Raw genomic sequence first — 16,513 nt, 5'->3', positions numbered from 1 at the left:
CTATGTCTGGGTAAGATATTTTTTGTATATTTTCACAATTTTGAGGATATTGTCCTTATACTGTAACTCTTTCTATTTTTGCTTAAGTTATTACCTATACAGTTTGTTTATTTTTATAACGTGAAGTTTTAGTCCTTAAAGCTTATGGATAACAAAAAAATTACTGGTTAATAGTTACCCATATTTGTCAAACTTATAGTCATGTTAGTTAAGTTAAGTTAGTTAGTTTTTAGTCATGCAGACATATGTTCCAAATAAACAGGTAATCTTCAAAAACTTCAAAATCCTATAGAATATGGCATTTAAAATGTTTTAGTAACATAGAATTTTGGATATGAGACATATCTGCTCCTGGCAGCACTTATATATTCCTGAGAAGATGATGTGCAATGAAGAGTCCATATGCATTTTGTTTTCTTTATGGCAAAACTGGTCTATTTCAGCAAGAGATTGCCCTTTCCTCAACTGCTGACAGTAAGTGCACTGTCAAATATGGACAAACAGGACACAAAGAGAAGCAACTCCCAAAATTTGCCAAGACAGGGTAGGACAGTCCTTCAAATTTTCCTGCTTCTGAAAAGGGACTCTCAGATATTGCAGGCCTATGAGCCAAAGTTGGATGCCCCAACATTGCAGAGAAACCTTGGGTGACTGTCCAGGTGGCTAACTGTTTCTTACATATTTGCTTGCTTGCACTTCCTGCTTACTCTGGTAATATTATATTCCTTCTCAGGTCTTAGATGGGATTGAAGACTAGATAGTTACAGTCATCCCAAATCTTAGCAAAAAAAAAAAATGGGCATGAAACTTAGATTCTTAGGAAAGGATAACTGTTGGAGTAATCTCTACATATTTGCCTATTACCTATGGTCTGAAACACATCTAGAATGTGTTTCTTATGTGATAATTGTTCTTATATGTAGTTTCATTTTTGTTAAGATTATTACCATTCCTTTTTTATGGACAATATTTGATAATAGTTTTTTTATTTTTTTTATTTTTGAGACAGGGTTTCTCTGAGTAGCTTTGTGCCTTTCCTGGAACTCACTTGGTAGACCAGGCTGGCTTCAAACTCACAGAGATCCACCTGGCTCTGCCTCCCGAGTGCTGGGATTAAAGGCGTACACCACCACCACCCGGCTTGATAATAGTTTTTTAAAGTAACTTTTTTCTTAGAAAATTTTTTTTATTAATTTTACATATCAATCACAGATCCCCCTCTCCCCTCCTCCCACCCCTTTAGACTTCCCCTACTCCCCACACCCATTCCCTTCTACAAGAAGGTAAGACCTCCCATGGGGAATCAGCAGAGCCTGGCCCATTTGGTAGAGGCAGGTCCAAGCCCCTCCCCCCTGCCACAAGGCTGTGCAAGATGTCCCATCATAGGTAGTGGGCTCCAGAAAGCCAGGTCATGTACCAGGGATGGATCTTGATCCTACTGCCAGGGGGCCCCTTGAGCAGATCAAGCTACACAACTGTCTCACTTATGCAGAGGGCCTAGTTCAGTCCCATGGGGCTCCACAAGTGTTGGTCTAAATTTCATGAGTTCTCATTAGCTTGGTTCATTTGTCTCTGTAGGTCCATTTGATTAGAAAGTCTTTCATAGCCTTTTGCTCTGAGATACTGTAAGATAGTGTATGTCTTTGAAGTTGAGGTATGTTTCTTATATGCAGTGATCGTTAATTCCTGTTATCTTTTGGTGGTAGTTTGTATATATTTCCCTTCTTTGGTGTTTGCTGCTGTGGTGTTAGCTATTGCCTGTGTTTTCATGGGTACATTTGACTTTCTTAGGTTGGAGTTTTCCTTCTAGTGCTTTCTGTAGGGCTGGATTTGTGGACAAATATTGCTTAAATCTGGTTTTGTCTTGGAATGTCTTGTTCACTTCATCTGTGGTGATTAAAAGTTTTGTTGGGTATAGTATTCTGGACTGGCATCTGTGGTCTCTTAGTGTCTGCATTATATCTGTCCAGGACCTTCTGGCTTTCAGAGTCTCCATTGAGAAGTCAGGTGTTATTCTGATGAGTAGTTTGCCTTTATAAGTCACTTGGTCTTTTTTCCTTTGCTGCTCTTAATATTCTTGATTTATTTTTTATGTTTAGTAGTTTAATTATTATGTGGCTAGGGGACTTTTTTTGGAGGGGGTCTAATCTATTTGGTGTTCTATAAGCTTCTTGTATCTTCATAGGTATTTTCTTCTTTAAGTTGGGAAAGTTTTCTTCCATGCTTTTGTTGATTACATTTTCTGTGCCTCTCAGTTGGTGTTCTTCTCCTTCCTCTATCACTATTCTTCTTCTTCTTCTTCTTCTTCTTCTTCTTCTTCTTCTTCTTCTTCTTCTTTTTTTTTTTTTTTGGTTTTTTGAGACAGGGTTTCTCTATAGCTTTGGAGCCTGTCCTGGACTAGCTCTGTAGACCAGGCTGGTCTCAAACTCACAGAGATCCACCTGCCTCTGCCTCCTGAGTGCTGGGATTACACCAGCCCTATCACTATTATTTTTACGTTTGGCCTTTTCATGATGCCCCAGATTTCCTGGACATTTTTTGTTATGATTTTTTTGGCTTTGGTATTTTATTTTGACTGACAAGTCTATTTCCTCTATTGTATTCTCTATACTAGAGATTCAGTCTTCCATCTCTTGTACTGTTGGTTATGCTTGCATCTGTAGCACCTGTTCATTTACTTATATTTTCTATTTCTAGCATTCCCTCTTTTTGTGTCTTCTTCATTGTTTCTGTTTCAATTTTCAGGTCTTGAACTGTTTCCTTCACATGTTTAATTGATTTTTCTTGATTTTCTTGGCTTTCTTTAAGGGATTTATTAATTTCTTCCCATTTTTTGTTTGCCTTTTCTCAATTTCCTTAAGAGAAATTTTTCATTTCCTCTTTAAAGGCCTCTATCATCTCCATAAAGTTCCATAAGGTCAATTTCTCTGGCTTCTTCTATGTTGTGATGTTCAAGTCTTGCTGTTGTAGCAATGCTAGGTTCTGGTGATGCCATATTGCTCTTTATGTTGTTGTATGTATTTTTGCACTGGCATCTACCCATCTCTTCCCCCAATAGGTGCAAGAGGTGCCTGTGTCTGAGTGAGCTGCTCTTGGTCCCATATGTGTTTGCTGTGTCTGATCTCAGAGGGCCACTCTGTGACTAAACTTAGCTCTTGGTCTAATTGGAGCTGGTGGATTCTCTGTCTCACAGAGATGCTCTTGGTCAAATCCAACCTGGCTGATTCTATGTATCAGGGGTCCACTCTTGGTCTTATCAGGGCTCTTGGTCCAATCTGAGCTGGATTCTGTGTCTTAGGAAGCCACATTTGGTCCAATGGGAGCTGGCAGATTCTGTGTCTCAGGAAGCCACTGGCATCTCAGGGGGATAGATAGGTTTTAGTAGGGCATGGATCTTGTAGATTGCAGGATCTCGTGGGAAGTTTGGTGGAGGAATCTGTCCATAGGAGTCTTCCCTGCTGGCCAGCAACTGGGTGGGAGTTCCCTTTGATAATAGTTTTTATTGTATATAGTTCTATTATGTTAGGATTAGAACCTTCCTTTTTAATTAGACAAAAAGGGGGAAATGTGAGAATTATTGACACCGGCCCACCAGTCAAATGTATGGAGCAGCTTGCCTCAGTGGGTATGATCTTCTCTGGAGAGATGTGACTCAATAAGAGGCCTGGGTGGGCTGAGGCACTCTCTCAGATATTGGGAGCTGCCACCAAGCCACAGAGCAAGTGGCTGTGGCTTGGTTCAAGGTCCCCATTCCTCACTGGAATGAAGAGGTGGTGGCAGCTGCACCTGAAATGGTGTGGCAGCTTTGTTTTATATCATGAGTGTAGCATTTTGATTTTGTTCATTAATAAACTCTGACTTGATTCACAGACTCCCTCCCTCATTATTAGTGCTTTATGCTTTCCTTGAGAAGCCAGATGACTTAACTGAATTGTCAAAGTTATTCACATAAAGTTGCCAGAATGCTTATTTAAAAAATGTCCTTCATTGATCACAAGTTGTTTTTATAATTTTCATTGCTTTCATTGCTTATATTCATTATGCATGGTGCTATGTCATAGGAGCATATTTTCAGATAAGCATATCTTGTCTGTTTAGCATACTCCCATGTATCTACCCTTCTTTTCATGCCTCCCCCTTCCATTATTCCACTTTTTTCTTAGACAGTTTCACTTTGACATTCATGTCATGTACATATACATGTATAATTTTATGTCTCTATCAGCAGTCAGAAGCTGAACATTTTTAAGACTGATTTATTTGTTTAATATGATTATCTCTGGTTGCAACCACTTTGAGCAAATCATGATTCCATTTTCAATTGCTTTCCACCTTATTTTTGAGAAAGGGCTTCTCAGTGAAGCCAGAACTTATCTGTTGGCTAGGCTGACTGGCTAGTAGACTCCAGGGATCCTCCTATCTATATCTGCCCCAACCTCAGTGTTAGTCTTATGGCTGTGCATCACAATATCTGGTTTGTTGTGTGGGTGCTGGGATCTGAATTTAGGTCCTCATGTTAGCACAGCAAGCACTTTACCACCTCAATATTTTTAATCCATTTCCATGATTTTCACCAGTTACTTTGTACTTTTGGCAGTTGGGACAGAGTGTATATATACTCCAGAATACTAAGAGATGGTCAAAACATGAAGAAAGAACCTTTATTCTGCTTGGGGAAAATCAACAGAATTTCAAGCTCAGGTGCTAATAATAAGAAAAGAGTAGTGTAAGTAGTGTATGGTTACAGATAAATCATTAAAATTCCTTTGATATCTACTGTTTACACAATCATTTCAAGTCCATCTTTAAAATTACTACTCTGCATTATGCTTAGTTGTCATCATTTTATGTAATCAGTGTCAACTGTTAATGATTGGAAATGTCCTGCTACATTTTCAATCTACATGAACTGAAGTATTTCCTTCTTCACCCATGGATATGTGGATTCATCTCCTTGTCATGCCAATGGCTTATTCCATCTCCTGTGGATATAATATATCATATATGGGGACTCTAGAGCTCCAAGCAGGTGTCTTGATTCATAATGGAGTTTCTTGATAGGGTTACCCATCATTAATGTCTACAAATCATATGCAGTTTTTGATAGAATGGAGAACTTTACATTGTCTGTGGTAAGGAATAAGGCTAGCTATCCCTGTCCTTCAGAACATCATAACACTGGCAAACTGGTTTCCTAATTATGTGCCAATATTTAAGAATGTGCTCAGTGCCCACTTGCCTCTTGGAGATTCTGGAAAAGGAACTTTCTTCTATCAATGCTGTTGATACCTCTCCTGTGGTAGAGATGCCAATGACATCCTTGATGCTCAGTCTTATAGGAAGATAAATATGATTTCAATGATCACACTGCATGACTTTGCAGATTTTTATTTTTCTGATACAGGACCCAATTATTATCACCTGGAATGACTCTTGTTCCCATTTCTACATGCTATTCATCTGTTTTGAATGGCAGGACAGGAGTATTGTTTAGTTGTTTAGCTTACAACACATCTGCGTGAGGCTTCCCTTTCATAGAGAATCTTTATCTCATCTTGTAGTTTTTTATTTTCTTGCTGGAAATTCTCACGTAGTTGTCGAGCCTGTTCCTAAAAAGTGACAAGTGGAGACAATGAATCATTGCACTGAGTTGATCCCTATGTTCTATACAGTTTACATAATAATTAATTTTTGTTATTTGGTTTCTTAAAAATTTATCTAATCCTAATTTTTATTATGTTTGGTTAACCTATTTTTGTTTATGAATAAACTTTAACATTAAAATGTTTGCTTTTGTTTTTTTCTTTTGTAAACTATTTATCCCTTTCACCAAATTATGCTTTTTCTTGGTCAGCAGTAATCAATTCTCTTTGGTTCCTTTAGCTAAGAAGCAGTTCCACTGATGGACCTAGGTTACCACGATTCATTTTTTCTTCATTAGTTGTCTATAATCTCTATACACAATCTCAATCGAGTGTTTGATTTCAAATTTTAGTCTTAGAGACATTAATAATCCCCCTAATCACCAAATATCTAAACGTGCAGCAGAGGGATGAATTCTGAAAACTCTGACTATGGCTCTGAATCTTAAGTTTAAGAAATTCGGGCTGTGGGGAGTGGGGGCATGGATGAGCCAGTTACATGACTGCTGCATAAGCACAAATACCTGAACTGGAATCCTGAGCACTGATGTAAAAGCTAGATGCAGCAATGCGCTGTACTACCAGGCTGAGGAAGATCCTTGAAATTCATTGGGTAGCCAGGCTAGCCTCACGCATGAGCTCAAGGTTCAGTGGGAGACCCTGTCTCAAAGAATATGGTGTAGAATTATGGAGGAGGATTGGGAACAGATCTCTGGCTTTCACATGTAACATGTGTGCACAAAAAGGGAGAATGAGGGAGGGACAGAGGGAGAGAGAAGGAGAGGAAGATGGAGAGGGAGGAGAGGAAGAGAGAGAGAAAGAAAAAGAGAGAAGAGTAAGTTTCTACAACTTGATAGCAGGATTATAGATGAAGGTAAGAAAAATCAGAGTCTCAGACTGAAGATAATGAATTTCTACATTAAACTCCCAACTCAACACAAGTTGGAAGCAGAGCATAGGAAAGAGGAGGGACAAACTGTCACATAGTTGTGAGGGTTAAATAGTCCCTCTCCTCACAAACACTCTCTTAGCAATAAACTCATACCATGTGAGACAAAAACTACCTTTGTGGATTCCACTGTGGGAAAAACAGTTTAATCTGTTGTAAGTATTTTATAAATAGTGCTCATTTATTAATTTTTTGATGACAAGGGCTATTGCCCTGGTTGGTTTTGAATTCCCTATATAGCTGAAGATGACTTTGACCTTTTGATCCTCCTGCCTCCACTTCCCAAACTACTAAGATTGCATATTTTTTAATCTTATGTGAACCTGTGTTTCTTCCACGTAATAAAGATGTACTTTATGGACCATAGAGTCTTTAGAAAGAAATAAAGAAAAAATACAAAGAGCATGGCTGTCCTAAATAAACAGGTATATTATTAAGGGACTTAGCGTGGCACCATTACACATTGTAAACTGAATCCCCAGACGTGGGCAACAGACTATTAAGCAGGTATATAGGAATTAACTGTAGCAGGAATCTTAAAGGTACTTGTTAATAAAAATAAACCTGAGGCCAGTTATTGGGGTGAATGCTGGAAGATCAGAGAAGCAGAACAAGCCACAGTTACCTCACCTCACCAGTTCCTCAGCTGGTCTTGTTTCCTCAGACTGGAAACCCTGAATCCTCATCCAGAATGAATCTCAGCTGAACTGTGTTGCTCCAAAGCCTGAATGCTTCTCCAGCCAAATGCTTAACTAACCAAATGCTTAACTCCTTTAGTTCCTGGTCCTCACACCTTATATACCATTCTCTTCCTGCCCCCACTCCCTGGGATTAAAGGTTGGGTTTCTGGGATTATAGTCGTGGGTCACAATGCTTAGCTGTTTCTAAAGTGGCCTTGAACTCAGAGATCTGGCTAGCTCTGCCTCCCAAGTGCTGGGATTAAAGGCGTGCACCACCACCACCCAACTTCTGTTATGGCTTACTCTTCCAATTTTCTAGCCACCATTTTTGGCTTTGTTCTAGTGGCTGTCTATTCTCTGACCCCAGATATGTTTATTTCAGGGAACACACAATATTTCAGGAAACACAATACCCACCACAATTAACAGCACTAGGGAGCAGGCTTAGTCAGCCTTTAGGCTTCATCATATATCTTGATGAACAGAAATGGAGAAAACAGGAGGCTGGATAGATGGCGCAGCAGTAAAGAGTGTGTTACAGACTGGAATTCAGTTGCAAGCATCAATATTGGGTGGTTCACAAATACCTATAATTCCAGATCCAGGGAATCTGATCCCTCTTAGAACATCCATAGATATTGCATGCACATGTGCAAATATATATGCACACACACAAACACAAATATATTTTTAGATACCTTTACACATATTTCAAAAATGTTTTTAAATGAAAAGAACATAGAGGAGGTGCAATTGCAATACCTGAAGTTTGTGCTCAGTGGCCCTCTGCTGCTCCTCCCTGATCTGGGCCTGTTCCTTCTGCACCTTCTCAGTCAACTGTTGCATGCGTTCCCAGTAACTCTTCTCTTTCTGTTGCAGCAACTGGTCATTCTTCTGTTGCATATCCTCCATTATTTTTGCTGTATTCTTTGCAGCTTCGGCTTTCACACGTTCCACTAGAAAGGAAAGTAAGAAAGAAGATGTAAATGTTTTATCTGTTCCTCTCTTCTTCACATACTTCATTTTTATGGCTGACACCATAGTACTACCAAGTCCGATTCCAGCCAGTCAGACTTAGCTTTGTTCTTTTAGCTCTGATTTAGGATCCCAGGTTTAGAAGTAATTTAAGCTTGTCATAGCTTTCCAGGGCACACAGTCTTTTAACTTGTGCTCACCTTCAATCTGTATTTCTCTTTGTGTCAGAGCCTGGTCTGTGCGTAGAATTGCATCAATCATATCCTCCTTGGACTGCAAATATTTCTGCAGAGTTTTTTCAGCCTTGGAGTCCAGAGAACATGAGGTTAACAACAGGAATGACTGAACACTTTGTTGCCTGTCTCCCTACCCCTGCTTTCCTCTTGGTGCTAAGATTCTTAGTCATAGAAACAGTTCCCACTAATGAAAGCCTTTATTCAGGCTCTAAATCTGGAGTTGATGGTGATGCAGTGAGTTTACTGTAGCTTTAGGGCAAAACAAAATGATCTGACAGAATGAGAAAGGGAGGGAAGTGTGGGCCTGGGGACGAGTGATGGACGGGGAGTCATAGGGTGATAATATCGGACCCAGTTGACTCTTAAAGCTAGCATGAATCCCAAATAGATGCAATATAAGTTTCCTTAAGGCCCTACCGTGGGGTCCTTTACAACATGAAGAGTCTATTGGAAACAGGGTGACAGTCATATTGGTGGTTAATGTGATTGTTCAGTTTTAACACAATTGTTACATGAGTACACTGTGTCTGATGAGTAAGCAGGATGTGATAACCTTGATGTATGTGATGTTGAGGAAGCATAGGCCTGGTATGAAAACAATAAGACCCTTTTCCAATAATGCTTGGGATCATGATGCTGTCTAAAGGTAAGCAGCTCCTAGAACACACACATAATCTTGGTTACCTGAATCCCTTTCCTGGGTGCCTGATAGTACTTTTTCTTCAACTCCTGTATCTTCTGATTAAAAGTACAGTATCCTCCTGGTTTAGAATAAACCCCCATCTTCACATCGTTTTCTAGTGGACCAAAAATATCCCGAATCAGAGTTGAGCAGCAATCTGAGGATGCCTGTAGATTCTTCTTACAGAAATCACCTTGCTTTTTTTCTAACTCAGCCTTTAATGTAAAAATTAAAAGAAAAAAAGGAAAGAAGCCTGAGTTTAGAAATTCTGGGATCATTTCTCAAAAGACAAATCAACAGAAAACCCCAAACAAAGGAAAATTTATAAGCACTGACTGTAACTACATCTTTCCTCTGATCCAGCTTTTTAATGATGTCATCTTTGCTTTGTGGCAGGGGAGTTCAGAGGAGAGATTTACACCTTTAGAGGTAAACTACTTTTCCAGACTGGACCAGAGATGCCACGAGAAATAAACACGGCTCAATGTTAATTTCCCTCTGATAGCTAAGACTAAAATTTTCTTTTCTACTGTCTTAAACACTGAATCAGATTGTTGACACTAGGCATGCAACTTGATCAGACACACTTTGTACTCAATTCAGTAAGGCAAATAGTACTAGTTAATTAATGAAAGGAGAGATATTTTAAATCTTTGAGTTTTTGATAATCCATTTTTTCCGATAATTGTGATTATTAATACGTAGCTGTTTCTATTTCAAAATCTATAACAGTTGCCCCTCCTTAAACACTAATTTCATTTCCTTATAGCACTTTGCTTTCAAAATCTACATCGAAGTCAACTTGAAAGATAAATTACTCCTAATTTTGTTAGGAACTCTTGATCAACATCTTTGAAGGACTTTTCCATGAAGATCTTGGTAGCTTCTTTCTCTATGGTCCTGTGCAGATCCAGCAGCTCCTGGAGAGTTTCTGTGGGTAACTTCAACATCTGGCTCATCTGCCGGTCATAGTGAGCAATGGCCTTTTGCACTGCAGCTGCATTTTCTGTCCGGGACAAAGCCAGGACAGCATTCTCCATGCAGGGCTGATCTCCACTGCAGATGGTGTTGACATAGGTTGCCACCAAGCTCTTTAGTCCTACAACCAGGAAACAGGTGACAATATTTGCTGTAGATGGATAAAAACAACATTATTCTGTAATTCTAGATATTTCAATAATTGTTGCCTTAAAGCTTCTATGTCCTTAGCATCATGTGGAAGGATGACAGACAGAAGTATCTCAGCCTCTACCTCACATTGATGGCATTATATCTACTTCTGTGCAAAGATACACCTGTAGTGAGGTGCATGAGACCCCAAAGCCTAAGAGTGCTGGATGGAGACTACATGGGCCCATGCCTATGGAATGTTTGTGTCCCTTTTAAGGAAATCACCATGAGAACAGGCTCCTTACTTCTTTTATGATTATCTGTGTCACCAGTCCTGTCCATAGTAAGCATTTCACTTCAAGTTTGGAGCCAAACATGCCCTCCCAGTCAGAAATTCTCTATCAGGTTGAATGGAATAAATAGCACTGTCCAAGAGAACTTTCTGTATGTGCTAATGTGACAAGGACTGCCTCCATGTAGATTTTACTGTACTTAAAATTTAAATTTTAAGAGCCATACTTGCTTAGTGGCTATGATAGTTGAATACAGGTCCAGTTTTCTAGGGTACTTTAAAGGTATCTTTTTTCAAATTTTTCTTTTATCCCTTTCTCTCTTTCCCAAGAAGAAAATGTGACAGACAAAGTCTATTATAAATGCTGGTGACATCCACAGCTTAGCCCTACAGTGGTGACAGGTTTACATAGCTTCAGAGCCGAAGCAGGTCATTGCTATCTCATGATGCTGTGGCCTAAACAGTGAGCAGAAGGACTGGAAGGGACTCACGTGGTCCATTGACACTGATGCCTCCTGAAATCGTTTTCACCTTGGAACAGCTGAACACGTAGGAACAGAATTCTGCCACTTGTTCAATGAAGTCTGAGTCCAGGTCTTGATCCTGCAGCGATTCCAACTGGCCAAGCTTCCTCCCATGTGCTGGCCGCTCAAAGACAAAGCATTTCTTCTTTGGGAAGAACTTACGAATACAGATCCGAGGGAGATTAAGCCTTTGTTCTTTATCTCTTTGACCTGTACCTAGATGGAGTAAAATTTTCAGCCAGGGATTGAAAGGAGAGTATACATACTTAAAATTCAGTCATGTGAGCTTTTATAATCCTGGCATACTGAATGTTGAGGTAGGAGGATGGTAAATTGAGGACAGCCAATGCTCTTAACCTCTGAGCCATCTCTCCAGCCCCTGAATTCTCAGTTTTAATTGACATCCTCATTAGCAGCTGTAGGTCTCTTACCGTGTATAAGCTTCAGGGAATTCTCTAGGTATTCATCTGCAGAGATGAGTTCCTCATTTACTTTAAGCTCGAGAGAGAAGTCCCTCAGAGTCCACACAAAGTCCGGGAAGAAACTCACAAATTCATCTGAGTCCTCCAACTCGTTTTGGTCAGGTGAAGATCTTGTTCTGATTCTGTCTGTCAGCTCTGTCACATAGCTGAACAGCTAATTAAGGAAAGGCTTGAAACAACCATAACATCAACCAAATCTGCAGGGTCCCCATTGTGCCAAACCCTAGCCCCAAATCTTCATTAGCCTTGGTGTGAAAATTGTAGATACCTATACTTGAGTTATTTTTATGTTTTATGTTGCATTAACAAAGAGCTGTAGACATTGAGCAGGATCATGAGGATAGGTCACCCTGCTCACTGTGGTGTTCTGAACCTCAGAAAGGATACTGCAGCTGGTCCAGGACCTGCTGGTTGATGGCTCCCATGCTGTTGTACACGAAGGTGCTGCTCAGAAGTACAGCCAGGGCAAAGATCCAGCAGTCATTCTGGTTGTCACCCTGGGAGTCAGAACACACATGGTCAGGAGTATGTTCTGTTCTTATGTCTTTTTCTAGATCAGCAGTGGTAAAATATATTCACTTCATTAGAGGGGATTTTAGCCTTAAAAATATTCCTATGGTTCGTGGATTCATTTGTGATGATTCTCACTGGTGCTTCTTAGCCTGGTGTTAGTGTTTCAGGACTGCAGCTACCACCCTGCTGTTCTGTGACCCAGTCTTGAGACTAGTTCCCTCATCTCTGTTGGCTAAATGTGAATTCATGTCATGTAAGTAGATTGAAAAGGGTGCTATGATGAAATTCAAACAAGTCTCCAAAAAACTCTGGATCTAGTGACCAGACGTGATGGGTAGAAAAGTGCTTGCTGCTAAGCCTTAGTGCCTGAGTTTGATCCCCAGAACCATATGGTGGAAAAGAGAAGTGACTCACATGTTTTACTTATGGGAGTTGAACACATGCATCATGGTGTATGTTAGACACACACACACAGACACACACACACACACACACACACACACACACACATGCACAAATATATATAAAAGGTTTTTAAAACAGCATAGAGGATAGTGAAGAATTTTTAAAGATGAGTGGCTGAATTGCACACTGAGCCCTCAATCCTTACCTTCTCCACATCCCCCAGGCCCTCTGTGTCAAGCAGAACTAGGGTGTGGTCTGACTTCCGGGGATGAGGCACACACCACATCCAGATCCCCTTCGTGTGAGACTGCACCGTGGAGCCCAGAGAGAAGCCTGAAAATCAGAGAGGATAGGAGGGATTCGATGTGCAGGAACAAGTGCTTCAAAAAGTGATAATAAAATTAGCGTAATCAAACAGAGAAGATGGCTCTTTGGTTAAGTGTGCTTGCTCTTCTTGCATAGGATCAGAACTCTGTTCCCAGAAACTACATAACAACTTAAAACTGTCTATAAATATAGTTTCTGGGAACCTTATGTTCCTAATACTTGTGAATTATTAGGCATGCAGGGTTGTACACAGACAAAATACTTGTACAACTAAAATTAAAATAAATAAATCTCTTTTGAAAAATCAGCACAATCAAGTCAGGAGAATGAACTAAAACCAAATGTCATGTTGATCTCACAGTTAGAGACATAACAGAAATTCAGTTATCAGAGATGCAGAATGCAGTGGTCTTCCAGGCTTGCATCAAGGTTCCACACAAAATGTGCATCAGGGTTAGTCTCTCATGTGCAGCTCCTGAGCTTGCTGTGTGAGGCTGTGGGGTAAAGCTGCAGTAACAGTGGAGACCCAGGAAGTTAGAGATGCCAGGCCTGGGATGTCCACTGAGGAAAGCTGGAGTCAATGAGGGGACCTAACCCTAGAGGGAGCTATGGTGCTATTTTATTTGTACTGAAATGTGATTTTATTTGTGTGTTAATAAATAAAGTTGCCTGGGGGTCAGAGCTAATAGCAAGCCATAGCAGAAGCTGGGCGGTGGTGGCACATGCCTTTAATCCCAGCACTTGTGAGGCAGAGCTAGGCAGATCTCTATGTGTTCAAGGACACAGCCAGCATGGAGACACACACCTTTAATCTCAATTCCAACCATAGAAGACATGGAGGTCTCTATAGACAAGCAGTGACAAGGAGGTCATGTGGTTGGGTTTACAGCCAATGAGAAGGCAGAACAGAAAGTCAATAAAAAGGACAGACACATAGGAAGTAGGTCTCATGCTGAGGAGAAGGACCTCAGCAACAGTGAAGGGTAAGATTTTTAGCTCTTGCTCTGACCTCTTGGGCTATTAACTCTGCATTTGGTTCTGTGTTTCTTAAAAAAAAAAAAAGCCTGTTACATCTACAGGGAGCCCTTGTGTCCTGTAAAAAGCAGGAACCAGGAGGCAGGGTCTGCTGTTGTCTAGAGCAGGCCACCACCTGCCCTATATGCTGCACATGGAGCTACAGAATTAGGTTTGTCCTTCTGGGTTCAGTCTTGCTATAGTATGTTCTGTCCTTCTTGTCCCCCTGAATGCTGCAAATGGAGATGTTTATTCTATGCCATTGTATATTACAGGCATGTAATTTAAAATTTAATTTTGTAAAAAATCACAGATGTTTGTCATATGGGACTAGACTGTTAAATGCTGTTAAAACTTTAAGATGATGGGGACTTTTGAAGTAAGACCACATGCATTTTTTTTTTTTTTTTTGGTGCCAGGAGAAGAATGTTATGGTTTGAATGTAAAATGGCCATCATAGGCTCATGTATATGAACACTGGGTCCACAGTTAGTGGTACTGTGTTGGGTAATGTGAAAGCATTAGGAAGTAGGACCTGGCTGGCAGAGGTCAGGCCTTTGACTGTTATAATACTGGCCTTGCTTGTGGCCCTCTGCTCTTTGCTTCCTGGTCAGGCATGATATGAACAGCCATAAGCTCCTTCCACTACACATGGAGTCATTAAAATCCTGTCTCCTCTGCCATAGTGAACTGACTTCCCCTGAACTGTGAGCAAAGTAAACCCTTCTTCCTTACATTGCCCCTAACAGTCATTTGATCTGTGATGAAATTAATATAACATAGGAAACCTGAAAGCCTGGGCTCAGACAGATGTCTCTGTAGCCATCTTCATGTTAGTAACATTCAGAGAACTCAGCTGTCTTGTCTACAGGTGAATAGATAAGGCAATGTTAGACATACATTGTCACTGATCCTCAAAAAGGGAGAAAGTTTTGACAAACATTGAAGGTGTCAGAAGAGAAATAACCAGTCACAAAAGTCTCTTTGTTTTGAACAAATTCACACATAGGACATTCCTATAAAAATACAGCATTTGGAAGAATGGGATGGTTTGGGCAATGAGCTTCCTTCTAGAGATGGATGGGGGCTATACACAGATCATAAATTTCTTTAATGACATAGAACCATATACTTAAAAAACTATAAAGATAAATCTTATATAATTTACATGAATAAAAAGTCAATACATAAATTATAGGTAGATTTTTTTATAACCTTAAAGACCAGTAGAAACTTGCTGTTGCTACAGAAATTTTACTTACATCTTAAGTCTAATTAACATATATATTTAATTATCTTCACTACTGCCTTTGTCCATCTAGGAAATGAACCAGTATGGTTTAGAAGGGAAGGTAGGCATTAGATGTGGTGGTGCAGGCATGCAATCAGTTCTCAGGAGGCCAAGTCAAGAAGATCATGAGTTCAGGGTCAGCCTGGACTACATGATAATCTAAAGGCCTGCCTGGACTAGATAGCATGACTGGTCTCAGGAAATGAAGCAACACTGTCAACAAAAAGGATCTCAACCGCCAACTGTGACTGGAAGATTTAATTCTTTACACTCCCATTCAGGAAGCAGACAATGTGAGAGGACACATGGACCCAGCACAGCTTTGTTGGTGGCACTTACCTTTGTTCTTTCCAGCCAGCTTGTTCATCAAGTAGGATTTGCCTGTGCGATAGAAGCCCACGATGGCCACCACCACCACAGGCTGCTTGATGGCAGACAGGAGCTCCAGAGCCTCCTGTTTGGCTGTCAGTTGCCCTTTTGTGTTCTCAATGAGGCACACAGGTCCTGGCATGTGGATGTCTGAGTCCATTGTGCAGGCTTGTCCCCTGTCTATAGAGGGAGAGATAAGATGAACTATAATTAATTCTTTTTACTCAGAAGGTAGAGTTATCAACTCCTTAAAAACCACAACCTTGCTGCATGCATCAGAGACGTATGTGAAGAGAATCTGTAAAATCTTAGAATCTTATGAAATAGTATTAAAAATTTTCATTTATGTCATTATGACAACATTCTGCTGCTCTCACAACACAATTATTCCATTTAATTTAGCATTGAAAAACTTTCCTTATTAAAGATTTTATACTAAACATCAAAGAAAAAAGAATCACACTGAGAAATGATTTCATATTGCATCTGTATATAATCAATTAAATATTCATTTAGTCATTTATTTACCACTATAAATAACAAAGACACCCAGGAATTAATACTTCATGTATGCCATGATAATAATTTCTATAGGTTATAAAATATGTTCATTCTACCTATACTATACTAGTGTTTATAATCATGTAATAGACATGAGTCTCTAGAAACAGAATTGTATTACCAACATGAAACAATATAACATATTTTTGGGAGAATATTAATGAAAATATATGACAGCGACTCTTCCAAGGACATGGTTGTGGTGATACTGTGTTCCCCAGAGTATTGTGCACCCTAATAAATTTATCTGGGTTCAGAGAACAGAACAGTCACTAGATAGACATAGAGGCCAGAAAATGGTGGCACACCCACCTTTAATCCTAACATTCTGAAGGCAGAGATCCGTCTGCATATCTGTGAGTTCAATGTCACACTGGAACTAGCCAGGCAAGGTGACACATCCTTTAATTTCAGGGAGTGATGGCAGGGAGCAGAAAGGTATATAAGGTGTGATAAACCAG

The 16,513-nt window shown here is 39.9% G+C and overlaps 1 protein-coding gene across 1 annotated transcript; it reads right to left on the bottom strand.

The window, feature by feature from the left end:
• Positions 1–5,331: 5,331 nt before the first annotated feature.
• Positions 5,332–15,651, bottom strand: LOC118585767 (guanylate-binding protein 1-like). The gene is made up of 10 exons (XM_036190681.1): positions 15,462–15,651; positions 12,696–12,823; positions 11,960–12,069; positions 11,522–11,718; positions 11,058–11,306; positions 9,983–10,263; positions 9,167–9,379; positions 8,447–8,549; positions 8,034–8,227; positions 5,332–5,609 (listed from the first exon to the last, which is right to left on the bottom strand). The coding sequence occupies exons 1-10, from the start codon at positions 15,649–15,651 to the stop codon at positions 5,499–5,501; spliced, it is 1,776 nt and encodes a 591-aa protein (XP_036046574.1). The 3' UTR covers positions 5,332–5,498.
• Between the last annotated feature and the right edge of the window lie 862 nt (positions 15,652–16,513).

The sequence above is a fragment of the Onychomys torridus genome, chromosome 6 (assembly GCF_903995425.1).
Source record: "Onychomys torridus chromosome 6, mOncTor1.1, whole genome shotgun sequence".
Lineage (NCBI taxonomy): Eukaryota > Metazoa > Chordata > Mammalia > Rodentia > Cricetidae > Onychomys > Onychomys torridus.
The sequence above is the reverse complement of the archived record's forward strand: the minus strand, read 5'-3'. Positions and strand labels throughout refer to the sequence as shown.